The following is a 21,554-nucleotide window of genomic DNA, read 5'->3' as shown; positions in this document are numbered from 1 at the left end:
TTTCTTATGATCCACTATCTCGCCACTCAAAACTCGCAACTGTCTCACTGACTGCTGGTTCTGCTCTCTTCTTATCTCAAAGCTCCCCTATCTAACAGAGCAACTATAACTCAGTTTTCCTCTTCATTGACACCCTATATCTGTCCACTTTGAAATAATTTCTCTTTTCTGTGTTGTTTTTTTATTTCATACAATTTTCTGAGTTAATTATTTAACTTGTTTGCAAACTACCTTCAATTTTTCACAGTTAGCCCCACAAAAACTGCCTGGGCTTAACTTACAGAAACCCTGCGGACATAAAAAGGAGACAGTTGTGCAACAGCAGAGTAATCAATCTGTATTGGGCTCTTAAAGCTCTTCTTAAAATGGTGCCAAAGATAAATGCTGCTACTTATTCTGGCTTTGTTTCCTTGTCCTTGCTGAGTGCCAGAGACAAGTGCCAATAAGATTGGCGCCTACATGTGCCTGCATGGAATCTAAATCTTGATTGTATCTGAAAACATTTTTTGTATTTTCTGACTCTATCATTAAACAGCTCTGTCTACTGAAAACATTAGCATTACAAATAAGCATGGTTGATTCCAATCTTTCCAAAAACAAGAAAGAACCCAAAACATTTTTAACCTTGAGGTTTATCAAAACATCTGTTCCTGAATAAATCATTCATCAGCAATGTTGAAGTAATCTGGAAAGAAGTTAATGGTTGTTTCACTGATTAGCTCCTTTTTTAAGCCAATAGTTTTCAAATTTGTAAAATCAGCTACTTCAGAGTCACAGCTATTAAAAACTCTGATGCCTTTGACTATATTCTATTATGATTCCCAAACAAAGTTTTTTGTTCCTCTTTTAATATTTTAAAACTGGCTGGAGCAGACTACTTTCTACACATGACTGCTTTTATCTAAAATGAAAATATTTGAAATTCAGTAAACATCTTTAACTGCATTTCCTACTGTTGCACACATTGAAATATATGCACTTTATATTTAAAATCATGGTTTAATTTAGGAATCTGTGAACTGGATTTCAGTCAAGAACATTAAATCAATGAATCTTAGAAAGACAACACACTATGGGAAAACATATTATTGTACACTGTAAAGTCAGTACTACAGTAATGTGGATGCTTTTAAACATTTTCCCTGGTAAGAACTATTAAAGCAGAAAGTAATACCCTAGAAGAACATCTATGCAGACAGAAAAAAACTTGTTTATCATTGATAAGCCAAAAGGTTGCTGTATTTGGACCTCTCACTGTGAATCACTGACTTTTTGTTTGGTCAAGAAACCAAACCTTAGAGCCATGCAAAAATTTTATTTTTATTTTATTTATTCATTTATTTAATTTAGTAATATTTGATTAGGGATGCATTGAGAACATGGAACATGATCAAATGCAGGGAAAAATGAAATGCTCTGGGTTTTGGCAAAACCCCTTGTGACGGCCCTGCTGTGCGGTCCTGTGTGTGAGCTGTGTGGCGGGTAAACTGTTTGTCAATTAGGTCCTTCATTGTGGGAGGTGCTTCTAATTACATGGCCACCTGGACAGTATATAAGGAGCGCCATTCCATTCATGAGTGTGGCTGGCCGACGCAAGAACCAGGCGCAGACGAGATCGGGACTCGGAGGCGGCGCCAGCAGAGCTGAGACCTGTGGGGCCAAACCAGATCCATGACTGGGGAAGGACTAGGCTGAGGGAGCGCTGAACTGTCTCGTCTTGGGCTTCCGCCCATTGCACCCCTAGACAATTGATTGTTTTTAATAAATGCCTCTGAAGAGTTTAAAAATGTTGCTGGTTGCAGTGTCCTCCCTATTTTTTGTTGCGGCCGTTCGAGCTGGGCCGTAACACCCCTGCTCTCATTGAGAAAAAAAAAGTCTGTCCTTTAAATCTTTACAAGTCCACTAGGTTGTGACAATGACATTCGGCACTAAATGTTTGGGAACTCAGAAACAGTCCAGAAATTTTCTTTGCATAAGTGCATGTATTTAACTCCTTACACTATCCTAATGTATATTATATATGATTTTTGCAAGTGGGAAAGATGGGAAGTTGTAAGACTTTTTACTTCTTATTGTAAAATAGATGAAAAATACTAGGAAATAAACTAAAATTGTCCAAGTCACAGATCATTTTACAGCAGTTCTACTTCACCCTAGCCTTGATTAAAATGGTATCTTTCTGCAGTGATAAGAGTGAAACATAGCACATTCTCCAGACATTTATAAAGCTTATTCACTGATTGGCAATAATCCATGATTGAATGACTCTATTTCAACAGTTTATTGGCTTTAAATGTAATTCTTAATATTAGAAAAAAATATTTATTAAAGAATCTCTTCTTTCTTACCCTGCTAAGAGCCAGGAGAAAGTCCATCCCTCCAGACCTTTTGACACAATGCCTTAGTTTCCAGTACACCAAATGCTCCCAGGCAAACACCAGGAGACTGAGGCCCATGGCCACCAGCAGCATGTAGAATACCCCTGCCATGTTGTCAATGTCCAGCTTACTACTCATCACCTAAAGGCACGGAATAATGTAGCAATGAGAGAAGGAAATTACAAAGAGAATTCCCCTAAACTGCTTAACTAATCAATAAATACACACAGAACATGGCTCAGAAGACTAAGTTAAGCTTTGAATAAGACATCGTACCTCAATCTTATCATTGTGGCAAATTCCAGACAGCCAGAGGCGCTCCAGCATATCGATCTCATCTGAAAGAAAAAGGAAAGGAGGAGTGGAAAGAAGATCAAATTGGTGAGAAGATGGGGCTGAGGTGATGGGTGAGTGTGCTTAAAGGGTAAAACTGAAATTAATTAAGGTTGAAGGGACACATGGAAAAGACAATTGGTAAAATAAGTTCAGACAGTACAGCAGGAAAGGGGAAATTAAGTAAAAAATGCAAAGAAGGGGATTACCACCTCTTTGTCATAAGATCAAGGTGTTTGATCCCCTAAGAGAGAACACTGAAGCATGAGAAGTAAAGCTTAAGAGAGAGGAAGAAAATGTAGTTTCAACAAAAATAAAAGGAACGGATGATGAAATTGAGCATGGTGAAGAGAAATAAGCAGAGGAAAATAATTCTTGTTTTAATATTCTTGCAAAAATGTTAAATACAACAGCTGGATAGAGACAATATAAAAATAATAATAATAAAAACTACAACAAGAACTTGTAAAACAAACCAACAAGTGCTAAGAACAGACAGAAAGTTCACAAAGAGCAGAAATGTAAAATATTTTCCCTTCAGAAGTTATGAGATCGAAAGTAAAAATTGGGAATTAGTGGCAGAGAGAAACCCTTTGAAGCCGATTCTGAAATGGCTCTGTGTCTGAGGCGAGTACACTGAGGGCAGAGTGATGCGACAGCACATGGGAGATGAAAGGAGAAATACACACAAACATTACATTTCCTGCTCAAACTATACAAAACACACACACACAAGGCACACACTCTGAACTCCAGTGTGATAGGGCTCTCTGCCCTGCCCATTACTGCATTAATCAAAAAGAATGAGGTTGTGCAAAGGAGAACGGTACCTCTTCTTCCCATGTACAGGGCTGTAGGTGTGCATGACTGGGTTGCAGACAACTTCTGAATCAAGCACATAAGCACAGTGTCTTGAACATGGGCTCAGGATGTGTCACTGTACGCAGTCTCATGATGCCCCAGTTAAAGAGGATCCCATCCTCAATTATAAGTCGACCTTTGGGTTAATTACTGTGGCTTGGAGATGCCTCCTAACACTGTGCCACGTCAATTAGACTTCTACCACTCAGCCAGAATGACTGAAACTTCAAATTTGCTCAAATAAAAAAGAAAAAAAATCTCACTCCAGTAATAACTGCTGTGCAAAATTAGACATCCGTTAAAAGGCTTGCTTGAATTCAAATGTCACAACAGCCACTGAGATGAATGTTCATTCAATGGCGGCTTACTCACGGGATCTAATTCTTCACATTTTAATCACAGCTCAGTTGGTTTATTTTCTTTGCCCATACTTTTTCACTTTCTGTATTTTATACTAAATTATTGCAGTCAATGAGCAATAAAGCTTTTATTTAGAGAATATTTTCCACAAAAAAGGCAGCAGAAGCACATAATTCCATCTGTCATCCCTTCCTCACAATAGAAGAAAGGATTTAGCATGCAGACCATAAAATTAAACTCATGGTTCCATCTGTGAACAGTTTTTTTGTGACTTGCAAACAATCATTGTAAATTCACTCCTATTTAAATCCACCATTCCTGTATTCCTCCAACTTCTACTCACTGGTTTACAGTAAAGAATTAAGCCCCCAGAATTTTAATCCTCTCAGTGGCATTGTAGAAAATATCTCCCTTATCCAATCTGTGCAAAAAAAGCAGTAAGTTAAGGCTATTATCACCTGAGGCAGTTCTAAGGATACAGCATCACCTGCTGTGACCTCAAAATCAGGCAAACAAGAGGAATCCTACCAAGTGCTTATCACATCAACATGATTTTCTCAGATCAAATAAGCAAATTGTGTATTGTGTCTGAGGTTATGTCATGTGTTTGACATCTCCTGCACTAATGTAAAGAGAACAATATTCAATGCACAATAGACTCAATACAGGAGAAAAATAGGTATGTTGAAGACTTAGCCAAAGTCTTCCGTTCTTTGCTAAACCATTTTCCTCATTGGAGACAACTGGAATATTCTAAATAAATAAAATAAGGCCAAGGAAACCTAATTATCTAAAAGTAAATGTTAGAAAACCACACAGGATGATTGCAATAGACTCTGGCATCATTTCAATTTCTAGATAAATGTTTATTTTAGTGTCATGGCAACTGGTTTTTATTATTCCATTGTTTTTTGTACTTTTAGGACAAGGCTGCATACCTATACATTGTTCCCCAGTTGAGTGGAATTGGATGGTTATACAATCTTGTTTTAAAATGGCAGAAAAAAAGAGCACATTTAGTATTCACTTTTTTATTTAGTAAAAAAAAAATAGCTGTCAAATTTGGATTGGATTACTGTCTATGCTCTGTAACATTCTGGAGAGAAGTTATATTCAGCATATGAATAAGCAAAAAGTGTCTTCTTGGTTGGGAGATGTATTGGATTGGACATAAAACACAGGAAAGTAATTGGAAGGTAGTGCAAAGGTTACTTTGTGAGTGACAGAAGTAAATTACATTTGGCACTGTCATGTCATCTATCTCAGAGAAAAATTGCTTTGTGAAGATATCAACAAGTCTTTAAAAGATGAGATAATGATTGAAAAACCAGTTTTAGAAGAAAGATGTTTTTATACTCCAAAGGATGGTGGATGCTTTGTTTTTTTATGTAACAAATGCTCTACACACTGCACTCACTGGCAACCAAAACAAGGATACTGAATAAGGAAAAAAAAGCAAAAAAAAAAAAAAATTCATAACACTTTTCTCACAATATAAAATCAAACTTTAGTCAAGAAAAAAAAAAATCACTGTTAAGACATTTGTTTTTAACCTGTCACAGTTATCGCCACTCACAAAGATTTATAAAAATATACATTTGAGAGAATATTTGTCATTTCTGCTTTGTTACATTGTTGTTGTTTATTCATAACTTCCCAAATATGTTTCCCTGGATATACATATGGCATGAAGAGAACTATTTCTTGTAGCATTTCTCTAGTTGTTTCAGGGTTCTTGTCATCAAGACAATTTAAACACCAGGAGTCTTACAAAAAACAATGGACTCTGTTAGAAAAGTAAAAAGAATCACTATGTAGTCTATGTATTGGGCTATAATCGAAATGTCTGAAATCAATAATCAATGTGTCTGTTTGATCCTAGTTGCAACGCTGGTTAAATACGATCTATCACACACGCTATCATTCCTAGATATTCTTTTTGTGGATAAAAAAAATGCCCTGGAACATGAAGGCAGCCAGCATCTTAAGCTGTGCCTGGAATGCCGAGGCAGAAAACACAGAAAACAACAAAAAACATTTTTTTCTTTATGGAGCAAAAACAAAGTATTTTTTTTTTAATTACATTATTTTATTGTCTGTTAAAACTATTAGACCACTGCAACTGTGTGCACTGTGTGTGTGTGTGAGGGGGTGCATGTGTGTGTGTAAGGGAAAAGTAAGAATTAGGCAGTGGTAAATGGTTGTTTGAATGAAAATAATCAGTTTCACGTTCTGTGCAAATAAAAAATAAAACATTTTAAATGAACAGAAACCATAAACTGTGTTATCAAAAACATACATAAAACTTCTATAGTTCATATTCTTACCTTCAATAATGACACAAGTTGGAAAAAAATTATACTGTTGGATGTGAAAGCGGCAACCCTCCACCAGAAACAGATTTTTAGGGTTGAATTTAGGAGAAAATAAATCACACACAGAGAGGTGTAATTACAGCACAGCATTCAAAGCTCTATTTATTTTATCCCCTCTCTGTAAAATTTACATTTCAAATACCTGCAGACATAAAGCTGATCTGCATATGCATTATAGATGTGCTGTTTTTGACTGCAGGTAGAGTAAGTTCATGTTTATATGTGGCTAAATGAGCAAAAGCTTGCACCGTTAGAAAGAAAGCAGGGATGCTGGGTAAAAATGCTACGCAACACATGATTTTTCTGTGTGCTCATAGACATCATTCAAAACAATCTCTACTGAATAATTTTCACTACATATTTAATCATAACAACAGGTAGGGCGATAATGCTACTGAAATGTTTAGAGGCACACATGTTTGGGTGTTCTCAAAGCTCTATTTTGTGAAGTAATTCAGGGACTAGCGTATTAATTATCTTGTCCTACACTGCTCAGACCAAAGTTTTTTTTTAAATGTCTAAACGAAAGTTTGATGGAAAAAGCAGAGTAGTTACCAATGCACATTTGTTTTTTAAACAACAAAACTCCAACTGTGGAAAGACACAAAGCAAGACAGGAACACTGCAGATCCACACAAACATCTGACTCTTCTTTCGGTCTATAAAATGAAGATCAACATCTGGGTCAATGGAAACTCAGAGCAATTTAAAAAAGGATGTAAACAACAAAAGAAATCAATTTCCCCCAGGTGTATTGTACTGTGACAGTTTTTCCTACCTTCAGTGCCAAAAAATGTTCATATTCACATTTTCTTTTATGTTTTTTTTTTTGTGTGTGTGTGTGTGTGTGTGAGTTTTATTGCTTTTGCTCAGTCAGCATGAAGCTGTGTGAGAGGCACAAAGAAACAGTGTGGTGGAGGCAAACTTTGGATGTATGCTGCTGTGGGATTTTCACTGAAATACAATGTCAGCAGTTATAAGTGCATGTACTTCTGCATCTGGGTGTTCTTATAGCATTTCTTTAAAGGTAGTTTATTTCTCTAAACTCCGTTGGAGCCGAGTGTAACTCGGCAGTAAGCTATCTCATCTTAAAGAGATTATGCTACAAGCACTGTTACGCCTCAGATTTTCTCACAAATGTACACAGAATTTCCAATTTTGTCAAAGCCTACAATGAAAATGAAGTCCTAGAACATGTAATCACATTTAGACTTAAAAGTCAGCTTTTTAATAAGATGCTCAATAAAGTAGAGGATTGGATTCTCAGCGTTAGTTAAAAACGACCCAGCTAATCAATACAAGCTTTCAATATGCAACATTGTTTCTGCACACAAAGGTAATGCAAATAGCTCTGGCCTTTGAGAATGTGAAGCTGTGGCTGCAATTTAAGTTAATATACATAAATATGGATAGACATCCCAATGTAAAATTCCCCATTTAATTGCATTAGCACAGAGCGAAGTTGAAGCTTTTTTTAGAAACAGTTCTGTCCTTCCATCTTGTTACAGAATTAGAAATAAATATAGAAGGACATCAAATGAAACAGCCAGACATCTCATTTTAAGAAGGAACAGGCATATTTTACTTTTAATATCCATGTGCCATCAGCCAGTAGGGCCATCTACCCCCGGGAGCTGCTGTCACTGCTTGCACTGAGGCATTTGCCACCATCTCTTGTTCACTAATTGCAAAGAGGCTAAATTACTCCTCAGGGAAGCCAATTTGATAACTGACCATGTGAAAAAAAGGAAATGACATCCCTCTAACAAAGAGGTGGATTACGAGGACCAATTACAGAACCCGTTTAGAGCCACAGTGCATTTTACAGCGCCTGATAAATTAATATATATTTGAGGTTGATTACATGATTGCTGCAGCTCAGACTTTAGGTTCCAAATGAATAACCCGAAGAGCACAATTAAGCAAAACAGTAGAAGCAAAAAAAACATGCTGGTCCCACAAATAAGCATGGAAATTTATTCACATTCCTGGATGAACAAGCATTTTCCAGTATTTCTAAACACATACTTATTGATTTGTTTATCTATTTGTCCTACAGTTTGCAATGTTAATAGTCTCTAAAGATCCTTTTTGTCTGGGAGAATTGTTAAACTAGTAAATAAATTACACTGAGCTGTCCTATTTCTCAGCCTTTTCAGGCTTTTTTATACTATTCAGATTTTTGTTCTGTCTTTTTTATAGCTTCAATAGATGTAGGATGTTCAAATAAAACCCAATTTTGTATAAAACAGAAATGTTGATTTCACCTTTAGTGAGAAATGGCATCTGAAGTTCTCATCTCATACCAGAAACAAACTTCTTGGTTGAATGGAAATTATTTAAATGAGAGAAAAATGTAAAAATCTTAGTCATGTGTGACTGGTTTGGCTCTTGACCTCGAACACTGATGTGAACAGCTGTCATTTCTTACAAGTTTTGCTCTCTTTCCTTTAACTAGTGGCTTGAATAACTTTTTCATACATTTTAAACTCTAATGAGTTCTCTGTCTGATTACACCTGTCTTTTTCATTAATTATCTTATTCATTCTTCACCCAATCATAAAGTCTTGGAAAGGAAACATTCTCATGTCAGTTTAAATTAAAATTCAAAACCAATTGTGAAACTGCTTGGCCAAAAAAAACCATAACAAATAGGCTACTTTATCAAAGTTTTCAAAGTTCTAAGTTTCTTTCTGTATCAGAATAAAATTCCACCATTAGAATCAGTGAATCCTTACAGCACTGATAAAGTATTTTCATTTTGTACTAATTAGTTTATTTAAGATAAGAGATGTATTAATTCTCGTCTTCAAACCTTTGCTCTGAACCATCGCACATGCACCTGCCAAGATTCTATCATTTTTCTTGCATTTTATTTAATAACTGCCCATCCTTATCCCCATAGAGAGGATTGAATTGTGCCTCCAAGAGTGTTTTCAAGAGGCCAGAAGTATCACAGGACCAATTCCTGATGACCATCATTAATCAGTCTGTTGCTTGTGGCATCATGTCTGATTTATATAAAAAAATGAGTTGTTATACTGTAGGGTTTTCCACCACAGTATTTCCACTGTTAGACCGATGTCCATGCTTGAGTCGATTCTTAATTGGCTTAATTACTCATATTGGTTTTCCGGCAAGTTTCCAGTAATGGTTTGATGGTCCCTGTTTTATTAAGTTTTAAAGCATCAAAATGCATAGAAACAGTTTTATTGCACACATCACATTTTTCCTCATTACAGTACTAACAAAAATTATGTTTGAGAACCAGCTTATTTCTGACTGACAGCAGCAGTGCTAACTTTGAAAGCTATACAAAGTTTTTCATGTAAGATTTGAAACATGGTGTGGGCCATATTTCTGCCTTCTATTAAGTAATACAGAAGATTGAAAATGGTTCTTTCCTGTGAACCAGCATTTTGTTGCCAGAGTCAATGCTGGAGGCAATAGAAACAAACATTTTAGAGGACACCTGGATTTGATGGCCTAAACTGAAAAACTTGATCTAGATGAGGTTGTGTTCCTTTCACCGTTTTCCCTTACAGCCATGTTACTAGCGCTTTGAAACCCACGTCATGTGGGTCTAAAAGTGGGAATATATGGGGTATTTGTTTTCTTTCTTTCTGCACATTAACTCCTGGAATGTCTTTGAAGTTTGTACTCTGCTTTTGATGTTCTCATGTTCATCGTGGTGGGTGTATAGAACAGTGGGGTTGAATTCTCAATGTTCTCCCACATTATGACTAGGTATGTTACTTTTTTGTGAACTTATTTTTTGTTATTATTATTATTATTATTATTATTGTGAGAGATGAAAAATTCTATTGTGAAATTTTTTACATAAAAGAAATGGCAGGTAGGGTAATGTGATGATGAAGTCGTGTACCGTACCGTGTTAAAGACAGTTTTATTTTGCTATGGCATTGTGTTTTCCATGTTAGTAAGAGACTGGTAAACAATAGTTTGAGAGAGTTACTCATGCGCTTATCTCTAAGCTACTCCTCATGTCAAAGATTTTACATAAAGTAATCTGTAAACAGCTGCAAATGGAATTGACAGATCAGATGTGTTTAAGTCATGAAATCAGATTGTGAAACTTCTGTTTCACATATTTTAGATTTTGCTGCGATAACGATTCAAAAAACATGCACTTTTTTTTTTGCCTGGATGAAATTTATGATGCTTCAGGAATTGTTTAATCCTCTGTAGTACCTCTGAGTTGTAGCGCCTCAGAAGTATATTTTCTTTCTTAGAAAGAAAACATACTTCACATGCTTCACATATCAGGCAACCTGGTTCAAAAATTTAGAAGAGATTTATCATTTTTATGCCCCTATTAGCTGTTCTTGAGCCCTGGAGACATCTCAGATGTAAGTGTTTTATACTGCTGCTTGACTAATATCAGAACCTGGTTGTGTTTAAATTTTCCTCAGAGAAATTAAATATAAAATGAGTTCTTGTTGGTATGCTTCAGTCTTATTACTCAGTCATATGATAATTAGATGGAATAAAAAAAATGATCAAGTCAATTTTCTTTTTCTTCAACTGCATGTAATGTGAACTGTCTTTTTTTCTCTTACCATCTCCAACTAATTGCAGCAGAGCCAAGTCTAATGGTCGTTTCCAGCGAGAATTCTTGTGCAGGGCGATGCCATAGCCTGTGGTGGCAAACACTTTCCCAGACCCAATGGTCATCACCTTATGGGATCAAGCACATATAGATAAATAAACATTATTACATCCCTTCTGTCACTGCTGCCTCAGTGCGGTTATCTCTGTTTAAATATTTACGTCCCTTAAAATCCCAGCACTGGAGAATGAGAAATGGTTTTGGGGAGGGGGTGCAGCAGTTGTAGTAATTACTGCAGCAGTGGCTGTTGTATGAACCAGCTGGGAGCGTGGGCCTCACACAGACATCATTACAAATTATGACTGAGAGATTTTTATCCGTCCTGCAAGAGCCGCATCAGATGCAACCTTATAAATAAATCAACATCAGTGCTGTCTAAAAATGACATTATTAATTTAGCTAGAGGCCCAAGGGATCAATAAAATGGCGTCTGATGTGTTTGTTTGATTTATTGAAGGCAGATTTGGCCCTTGTAGAAATGTTCATTTAGAAAGCTTACAGGGATTTCCTGCCCATATGTATGAGTGTGTCAGTGTGCAGAGCTGTGAAATGGCAGACCTATTCCTTACCTTGCAGCCCTCATCCTTCCTGGCCATATAGTTCAGCACAGCAGCATCATAAATAAAGGCATCTAGTTTTCTGCAAGGGAAGAATGAAGGTGGAAAATTACATCACAGAATTGGAAATCACTGCCCTGGAGCTAAATGACTATAGAACAAGCACACAAAATGACGGAATTGGAGGAAAAACCAGCACTATAAAAACAACCCTGCACAAAAGAAAACTGATTTTAAAGGAGGCCACTTTCTACACACAATTCTGTACCAACTTTCAAAAATCTTACAAGGAGATATTTATCATGGTGGAGGCAAAGATGTCATTTCTTCTCCTACAATAGCCACAAAAGAACAGAATACAATGCAGCATCAGGGGAGGCTGAGATTCAAGTAAAAGGGAGTGAATGCCGCTTTAGCTCAGCAGGAGAAAGGCTCACAGTTGCTGTAATCTCCATCTGCAGCTGCCCGCAGAAACACAGATTGTTACATAAATGTGCAGACATGTTGATCTTGCCAGCATTCTCCAGCTACAGTTCTGTTGAAGTCACATTCGAAATGTTATCCATTTCCCATTTCTTAACATATATGCAGATAATTTCATGGTCAAAGTTAAAAAGTATCCGGATGACCCAAACACCACAGCTACAATAATTTCAGGTGTAAATTAGCTCTTTTAGTTTACTTTGAAACTTGGAAAATCTCTCATCAAGCTCATGTTAGTTCCAATGATTCCATAATATCCTAAGAGATCTACTCTTTATCTGACTGTATGTCTACTGAAGTGTCTAAAAGTAAAACAGACAACTGAGTCATCACAGATTAGGATTTTCAGCAGCTCTCAATTTAGGCTCCCCAAGCAGTCACAAATAAGGTTACATGTTAATTTGAAAAAAATATGTGTGATATCTCATTAGTCCAGAACTAGCTCTCAGTTCTATTGTTGACTCCGATTACTCGGGAAGCTCCCTTGAAGGACAGGAAACCTCCTCTTCAGGACTCCCTGCAACTCGATGCATTACAAATACCACTGCACCACATTACTTTTCTGTACCTGTTCTTAAACTGCCAGAATGTTGCTTTGCTGAAACAGCTTTGAGAAAGAAACAAAAATTACTTGAGCTTATATGATTAGGGAATTGGTTCAGCCCTATAAACTGGCTTAACCAAAATGTTTTCTGCACATTTTCACTCCTTTCATCCAGGAAAATCTAATTTATTTGAACTTTTAGCTCCAAATTGAACATAATGTAGCAGTTTTGCAAACTGATAAGTAGTGTTTGTTAGCTATTTGAAAGTATTGCAACAAGTGAAGATGAAAATCACATATATTTTTTACAAAACAATAAATAAACACATTTCAGCTGAATCTCAAAGTTGATGCATCACCACAAAAGACCTGAAAGTGTGCAGTGCTGGTGAAGAAGAAAAACAATAATTAAGTATATTACATCTGAATATCATAAAATAAAAAGAAATAAACCAAATAATGATTCCCTCTCCTTGCCATACACACAATGTACTAAAATGTTTACCAAACACTTTTAATCAACTTTAAATGTGAGGTCAAGCAAGACGCACAGCTCTAAAAAGAAACATAACATAGAAATGCTTCACAGGAGTTTCAAATTAGGCAGGCTGTGAAAAATGAATGGAGATAAAAAGTGAATTAAAACCATTCATAATGGAATAATAGACTGAATTTAACAGCTCAGCTCAGACTGATGATGCATATCTGAGCATATGATGATAAATTTGTCAGTACACCTGCTCTTCCACTTCCCATTCATTTATATTCACACTGAGGAAGCAGCATGCTACAACCAGGCCCATCATAGAAGCAGACTGCACTTCAGGATGCAAAACTGGGAAGAGGTGAGGAGGTTATGTCTACAAAGGAGAGAGGAAGCGGAGGAAAGAGGGATGATGAGGAGATGATAGATGAGATTATTTGAGGGATGGGAGAAGTAACTGCGGAGGAACAGCAAAGACATCCATTAGCTGTTAGCAAGGAGTTCATGAGGGAGGAGGGATACACAAAGCAGAATAAATGCTTGTAAGGAAAAAGTGTCAGGGGAAAATTAGGAAATTCAATGTTTGTCAGAAATTCCAAGAATATTCATGACATCTGGCTTTGAAAGCATGAACTTATGTTTCCTTTGTAAATAATATCAAGTTGGGATGAATCCAGGGAGATAAGCAGAGTGAGATAAACAGTGGATAACGAGAGACGGAGTGAGATGAAAAGATAGATAAAGAGAGGTAGTTGCTGATTTCGGAGGCACAAGGAAGATGAGCAGATATGATAAAAGGAATGCATCATCATGGAGCACATCAAAACTTGTTCAGTCGTGTCTCATCTGCATTGCTCCCCCTCAATCTTAACCCCCACACTCCTTGAACAGAATTAACTGAGCAATGTATATTTTACTGTAAGGAGCTTGGTGGTCATGATTTTCCCACCGCACTGCGGTTGTGGTTGGTATGTATTATTAACAAGCTGTTCATTTTCTTTGGCTGTTTGTTTGCCTCTCTCTCCTCCTCCTTCATGCAGCAACAATGATCCTGATGGGACCTCAGAGGTTACAACAGTTAGCTGAAGCTTCTGAGGTAGCACAGATCAATGCGCTCACAGTCACCCAAGAGGATTGTGCTAATGAGCCGAGTGTGGATGAAACAACTGCCTCAAGTAAAGGATAAAATTTGTCAAAAAATAAAGAGTTTACAGGTTTGGTGTAGAGTTTGTACATCTCAAACGTTTCACATCTTGCCTCATCAAATCACAAACTTTATTGATTTAATGAGTTTATGTAAGTGGCCAACACAAAGGACCATACATTGTTTAAAAATCATTTATACTTTTATTTAGCTACCTTTACTTTGACACCCCAAAATAAAATCCAAGGGAATACATTTCTTAGGAAGTAATTTAATTAGTAAATGTAGTTTATCTGTGGTTAATGTCTTATCAGGACAAATCCAGCTGTTCTGTGAAAGCATCCATGGCTTTTTGTAGTTTATTGAAACTGTTGAACATGCCAGACATTTCAGGGATTAATTTTTGAATGGGTTATAAAACATTTTTTTATGAAGGACTGTTCAAGCCATTTTTTGAGAATTAAAAGATTATGGAACAACTGTTAACCTTCAAAAGAATGACCATTTAAATAATCTGTCCTCCCTGGTAACTTGGTAAATAATCAAAGAGGCCATAACTCTGGGGGTTTGTATCCACAATTCCACAATTCAGGTGATAGAATTTATGAACAGGACAACTATTAGCCATCCACTTGACAGATCTAGCCTTTACAGGAAAGTGAGAAAAATGAAGGCATTATTGAAAGATGTCATTTCTTCAGTTTGCTACAAACCAAGCAGGGTGAACTAAATATGTGAAATAATGTGCTCTGGTCAGAGCCAATGAAAACTAAACTGTTTGGCCTACGAAAGAAAAAATGGTACTAAACGTGCACATCACCCTGAATACTCCTTTTCTGCCATTAAGATTGAGGTGGCGGGGTCACCCTGTGTTAAAGAGAGATTTTTAAATGTTACAAAAGACTCCAGGCAAGGGCAGAGTTTCAAATTGCAGCAGGATGACAACATTAACCAAAAAACATGTGTGTAAAAGTACACACAAACACTGGAAAATGTTGATTTCCCACACAAATATACAGTAAAAGAATCAAGGTTTTCAGGCGCCGTACAATGCAATGGACTGCTTTAGTCTAAAGTATATCCATGTGTTAGAAAGGCCTGGGTAAAGTCCAGGCCAAGTTCCGAGGGAAAATCTGTTGCAAAACTTCAAAATTGATTTTCACAGAAGCTCTCTATCCAATTTTACAGAGCTTGAGTTATTTTGAGTTGAACAATGGGGAAAACATCCCTCTGCACATGTGAAAAGCTGCAGCTTCACACTGCAGTAAAAGGTGGTTTTTATAAAGTGTTAATTTAATGGGTCTGCAAAAGAAATGCAAGGATCCTGTTATGTGCTCTACTTTATGCTGTTTTCTCATACAGACTAAAGTAAAATCAGTTAAAGTTTGGAGTTCAAATGAGATAATAGAAACATTTACAGGGTTTAAATAATTTTGCAAACTGTAAATTAGGGGTAAGTAATATTGTAAAAAATTATATCTGCAGCTACAACACTTGATATTTAACACCAAAACAATTTAAAAGTAAAAATCTGCTCAAAAAAATTGTCTTGTGGATGCTATAAATTTGAAAAAAAAAGCAAATGAGACACGAGTTCAATAAAGAGCAAAGCTGTCTGTCTATAGAGTCACAAAATGTACAATTAATACATTGTAAACTACATCCAATCAGAACATAATAATAGCATCATATATCCTGCAGAACAGAATAGCAATTATAAAGTACAACATTGTTAATGTTGCAAGTGGAAGTGTTAAAACTTCAACTGTTTGGTACTGAAAACTTACAGGCTAAAATAAACCAAACAATCTTTTACAAAATGCATTTTTTAGATCCAGCCGTGGGCTCCTCTGTAGTGTTGGAGTGTGTTACATTGAAAAAGTGTGCTTTGTGTTTGACATGGTGTTGGATTAAACCCCTAGAGAAATTAAGCCATTTTGTTTGGTCATTAATTATCTTCCAACTACATTAGCCACCACCTCAGAGTAAAGAATGGGCACCACCGAGTGTATGTTCACAAATTAATGAGATAAACCTATCAGTCAGTGAGAGCTTGACTAAAACTGAAAGTTGTTTCAGAATGTATGTAATTCAGTTTTACATTATCGAGCAACATTGACTTTCTTTTACACTAAATGTGTGATGGACATTTATGCATAAAAGATGTGGATTCCCACATGTAATTGAGTGTTTATTTGAGTTGCTGGTAAATGTGTAATACCATATGCTAAAAAAGCACAACCTGTGAGATCTTTTCAGAATTAAATACAAACTGTTTGGCATTACAGCAGCATCCTTACCTTACTGGTAACTCAATTTGTACAGTGCAACCTTACCACTAACTGTACAGAGTTCACAGATAACTCCATGACAGATAAAGGTCAACAACACTGAAGCACAGGCTAATTGAAAAATGGAACAAATGCAACTTTTACAAAAATATATATCATCAAATAGGTAGGAAAGACAAACACTCGCTATTGTCTTCACACCTTCCCAGTCATACCAGTAGGCAGTCAGTGCTGCAGGGTGTGGTAACTCTAAAGCTATGTAAATGAACAGCCTTTGTTAACGCCCTCTGGTAGCTGATAAGGATTGGAGGCATTTTTTTTATTCTGAAACTCTGAAGGTTGTTTTTTCACTGGTCTTGTTTCCAGAGTGCCAACAATCAGATGTCCATATCTTTTTCTCTTTTTTTATTTTTGTGTTGACATCTTTAGAAAGCTTGGAATCCACATAGTAAATTACTTGAAATGCCCCCAGGGAGACTTATTTCTAATGTTGTCATAGCGAGTGGCATATTTTTATTAAGCTCACATTTCTGTCAGAGAAATATTTTTTAGTGGCCTGATGTAATATTCTATTCCTAAATATGTTGTTTTCATTATGTTGGAATCATCATAAAAGACAGAAGTAGAAGCTTTAAAACACTTTTATGTGAGTAACTAATCTATATAATGTGTTTCACTTAGTGTATTAAGTTACTGAATTAAATTAAGTCAATAACACTCTAATTGATCAAAGATGACTGTATGCATATTTAAGCAGCCCTGCAGCAATTTGTCCCTCCACCACCTTCATTATCTTCTCTCTTTCTTACCCCGACTTTAGGTTGTCAATGGCCTCCTCCACACCTTTCTGGTTGTTGCGGATCATATACTGGTGCATGTTGGGATAGTTGGAGCGGATGTTCTCCTCGGTGCTCCCATTCGGCACTGTACCAAAGCGCAGTGGTGGGTACTGCTCTGTCGGGTGCTGAAACTGCACGAGAGGAACAGGTGGGCAGAGATTAACGTGACAGACGGAAAGTGGGAAGTAAACGCGAGTCACTGGAAAAAATGAGGGAGATGAGTTGATCTCTGCTGCAGCATGAAGTGCAGAGGAGATTCAAAGTCTGCACTTTCAAAGTGAGGCCTGGAAGGTGGAGTTTTCTAAAGAGGTGGGGCAGACTTTAATAAAACACGTGAGGTTTTAAAGTGTCGTAGCAGCAGGATACGGTTTGCGGTTCTATTGACAGGAATGAGACTGAGGAAAGCCTTCACTTTGTTCTCCTAAAGAAAACAAAAATAGCAACCAATTTTGTGTTGACAGTTTTAAATGCTTTATGTTTATCTTGAATGTTTTTTTTAAATTTTCAACTTATGCAAATCCACATAAAACTTGTAGTTTGAAATTCTTATTTGCTCCATCTACTCAAGACCTCACCTTCTTATCAGACAGCCCTGACACCGTGTCAATGTACTCCTCCTGGATCATGAAGGCAGCCAGGTTGGCAGTGTAGGAGGCCAAGAAAATGACAGCAAAGAAGGCCCAAACCAGCACCTGGACATGGAGATGATCAACCAGCCATGAGCATGACAGGAATAGAAAGTATTTTAAGGTTCTGGTGACAATATCAATTTCTGAACCTGCAGCTGAAGGGCTCTTTTGAACAGAGTATCATTTGTCAGTTAGTCACATTTAACTTTCTAAAATGCCACTGAAACCTTGATATGTGTTCTTTCAACTTGTTATATAAAACTATATAGCAACAAGATTAGTCAAAAGACATTGTAACTTTCTTTTTTACAGCATTAATATCCTCAAGCAAACCTTGAAAATCTTATGAAGAAAAACAAGCACTAATGATATTCAACCAGAACAGTTTTTAAGCAATGGTTTAGTTTCAGAATCAGTCTCTAAGTGATCACTAAATTTATAAACATGAATGCTTTAGGCATAAAAATCCGTCTCTATATTTGAGAAACTGATTTTTAAGTAAGAAAGAAAGTAATTCCTGAATTGTGGTCAAAACTCCACTTCTAAATTTTACCAAAATAAGAAGAAATGCTGAGAAAGTAGAAGACAAAGTATATTGATATTTATGGACCATTTGATTAGATCTCTCAGAATGTACAGTACAGACCAAAAGTTTAGACACACTTTTTCATGAGAAAGTGTGTCCAAACTTTTGGTCTGTACTGTATATAGAAAAAAAGTGAAATCAAACAGCACAAAATGTATTGGCTATGCTTCTAGAATGATAATACTTACTCCTTTTTCAATAATAATGGGCAGAATTAATCATGTTAACAAAGCAAGCTTCTTTATTTACTTATTTTTGAAAAAAAAAATCAGAGAATCTGCAGTGGAAATTTACCAATTAGTTGTAAACATTTCTGTAGCTATATGAAAATCTTCAGCTTTTTTTAACAGAAATATATAGTAATAGTTCTGATCATTTAATTAAATTTGGTCTAATCACTGTGGAACAACCTCTTACTAAGATGATTAATGCTATTTCCAACACTCCATAACAGAAGCTGCCCTAAATAAGAGTCTTGCCAATAACAGAATGATGTTACAAAGCACTTGGAATAAATGTAGCAATTTAGATGTGACACTTTAACTGCCCCTCATTGTTCAAGTCTGACTTTTAGCTAGAAAGGAAAGGAAATATATGGACTAGTCTATGCAATAAATACATTCTTGCAGTTAATGATGAATGGGGTTTTATGTTTCTGTTTAAACTACATTTGTCTAAATATTAGTGATCTTTAGGATACATTCTCAGATATTTGGTATGTTTGGATTGACAGATATAGCTGTTAAGAAATAAAAAGGAAACAATGTTTGTAATGTTTATGAGACATGCCTATTGTCGCCAGCAATATTAAGGTCTGAAAATAACGACGTAATTAATTATTTTAAGTCCTTTAAAAATATTTCATGTTAGCTGGTGAGGCCTCTGATTATATCAATCTGCAAGAACATGGTTTTGGTAGAAATAATTATTTCTACAAAAACCAGACCTTTAGGGGGAAAATAAAGAGATGTCAATGCAGGAAAATAAATAATAAAGGGACATATAGGATTTGGTGAAAAATAAAATGTTCCCATTTTGTCATCTCACTATAAAGACACATTTTGTTTAGAAGCAGAAAATACATTTGCAAAGACCGAACTAAAATAACCATCTTCACTTTACCTCATTGACCCCCTTTGTATAGCTAATTGAGCAGCTAATGAGCTCTTGAGATGATCAGGTTTGTTGTCAAAAGCACGTGGGCTGACATTACAAGTAAAAGAAAAATACATTTTGAGCCTGTCACTGTAGGCTGAGCTCACTAGCTTTTAGCGCATTTATTCTGTTATAAGGACACACATTAAATGTAAGTTTCACAAATAAAATAAAGAAAAATAGTCAGTAAGGCAGCTATGCAAAAAGAAGAAAAAGGAAACAAGCAAAAAGCAAATAAGTGAAATTAAACGTGAATTTAGTGAGCAGAATATTCACCATGATCTTGCTGGTTGTTCCTCTGGGATTTTCTACAGGAACAGAGTTGTTAAAAACCAGCGCCCAGAGCAGCCAAACAGATTTACCAATGGTGAACTTGGATCCCCCCGATTCTGGAAATGAGTAAGGAAATTAGAAATAAAGCAGTTTTCATGAAGCAACATTTTAGGGATGCAGTAAATATCTTGTGCTACAAAGTGGAAAATAGTAACATGTCAATCCAAAATGTATCACCATTTCCTGACATATATTCTCTATTTAGATTACTTAATAAAAGAATGTGACAATTTAAGAGAAGGATATAAAACTTTAGGTGTGGTTACCAACGGTAAAGGGTTTATGCATATTTTTCAGTTTCATTCTTCTTGAAACACAACTTGCCATGGGCCTCAAACCTTCACTTTCTGAATCTTAAATCCTAATCTTCAGTATGACTTTAATGGTGATGTTTTTACAGATGAGAAACTGACCTTCCCCCAAAAATCTACAAAAACAGAAGCTAGCAGGAAGAAGGAAGGAATAGAGAAATGACTAAAGGAAAATACGTAAAAATATAGAAGGATACAACTTTTAGATAATGGGACAGGGAATAATGTTAAGAAGGATAAATAATTTATAATACTCTTCTTGTATTTTACTCTGCTTTTTCAGACCTGGAAGCTACTGAAATCAATTTTATACATTTGCAGGCTGGATACAAGCCCTGAGTCTTTAATACAGATTGATTTCCTGACAATGCACCGTATGGAAATATTATTATATCTTTATCAGTTTTGCTAACAAAAACAAATAGGTCAAAGGTTATGTTAAAGAACATGTAGTGTTCAAGGAAAAAAAAACATACATAAACACTCTGTATCCTCTGGTGGTGGAGATGACTTCAGATGACTGTAAAACATGTAATGTTTTGTTTGGCAAAACATTTCATGTTTTGCCAAATATTTCAATATTGAAATATTTCAATAAATATAAATTTCAATATTGGTTCTGGCCAGGATGTTACTCTAATCAATCAATCAATCAATCAATCAATCAATCAATCAATCAATCAATCAATCAATCAATCAATCAATCAATCAATCAATCAATCAATCAATCAAATTTTATTCAATGTAAATGTAAGAATCTGAACACAAAGCATATTGGACTTAACTAATTCAAAGGTTCAACAGTGATATCTAAAGGATATGTGGTTGTACAGAGATGGTAAGTTGAAATTTTTGTCCTTTGCTATTCTACATTTATAGTAATATAGTTCTGGAAGGGCTAATTAAGATCAAAAACAAATCTTAGATGTGAAATAAAATGTTTGGTACTGAAGGTTAAACTCAAGAAGGTTTAATACAGAAGGAGAATCTAAACTGCCTTTGGCCTGTCATGCTGAAATTGTTTTTTACAACGTGTGTCAATCAAATAAAATATAACGAGAAAAATCTCTGGATAATCAAGTAAAATGAATATGGCTGGACAGATTGGCAGCCAGCAAAATGTTGGACTAAATCATAAACTGATAAGTGGTAGAAAAATGTCAAAATCATCCATCACTGCATTGTCAGTGTTTGCTTCATAACATATAAATGAGGCATACTGTGGAGTGATTGCTTTGACTTGTGCAGTCAAATAAATAAA

General features: G+C 35.9%; 1 protein-coding gene across 1 annotated transcript in view; it reads right to left on the bottom strand.

Annotated features, from left to right (window-relative positions):
* Positions 1 to 21,554, bottom strand: part of grin2da (glutamate receptor, ionotropic, N-methyl D-aspartate 2D, a) — a 207,017-nt gene that overhangs the window by 13,335 nt on the left and 172,128 nt on the right. Inside the window, exons 12-18 of the mRNA XM_032581124.1 lie at positions 19,926 to 20,038; positions 17,855 to 17,971; positions 17,250 to 17,410; positions 11,507 to 11,576; positions 10,888 to 11,005; positions 2,655 to 2,716; positions 2,349 to 2,519 (exon numbers count right to left, since the gene is read on the bottom strand). Coding sequence (XP_032437015.1) covers positions 2,349 to 2,519; positions 2,655 to 2,716; positions 10,888 to 11,005; positions 11,507 to 11,576; positions 17,250 to 17,410; positions 17,855 to 17,971; positions 19,926 to 20,038 — 812 coding nt within the window. The remainder of the gene's footprint in view (positions 1 to 2,348; positions 2,520 to 2,654; positions 2,717 to 10,887; positions 11,006 to 11,506; positions 11,577 to 17,249; positions 17,411 to 17,854; positions 17,972 to 19,925; positions 20,039 to 21,554) is intronic.

This window comes from Xiphophorus hellerii, chromosome 13 (assembly GCF_003331165.1).
Source record: "Xiphophorus hellerii strain 12219 chromosome 13, Xiphophorus_hellerii-4.1, whole genome shotgun sequence".
Taxonomy (NCBI): domain Eukaryota; kingdom Metazoa; phylum Chordata; class Actinopteri; order Cyprinodontiformes; family Poeciliidae; genus Xiphophorus; species Xiphophorus hellerii.
The sequence above is the reverse complement of the archived record's forward strand: the minus strand, read 5'-3'. Positions and strand labels throughout refer to the sequence as shown.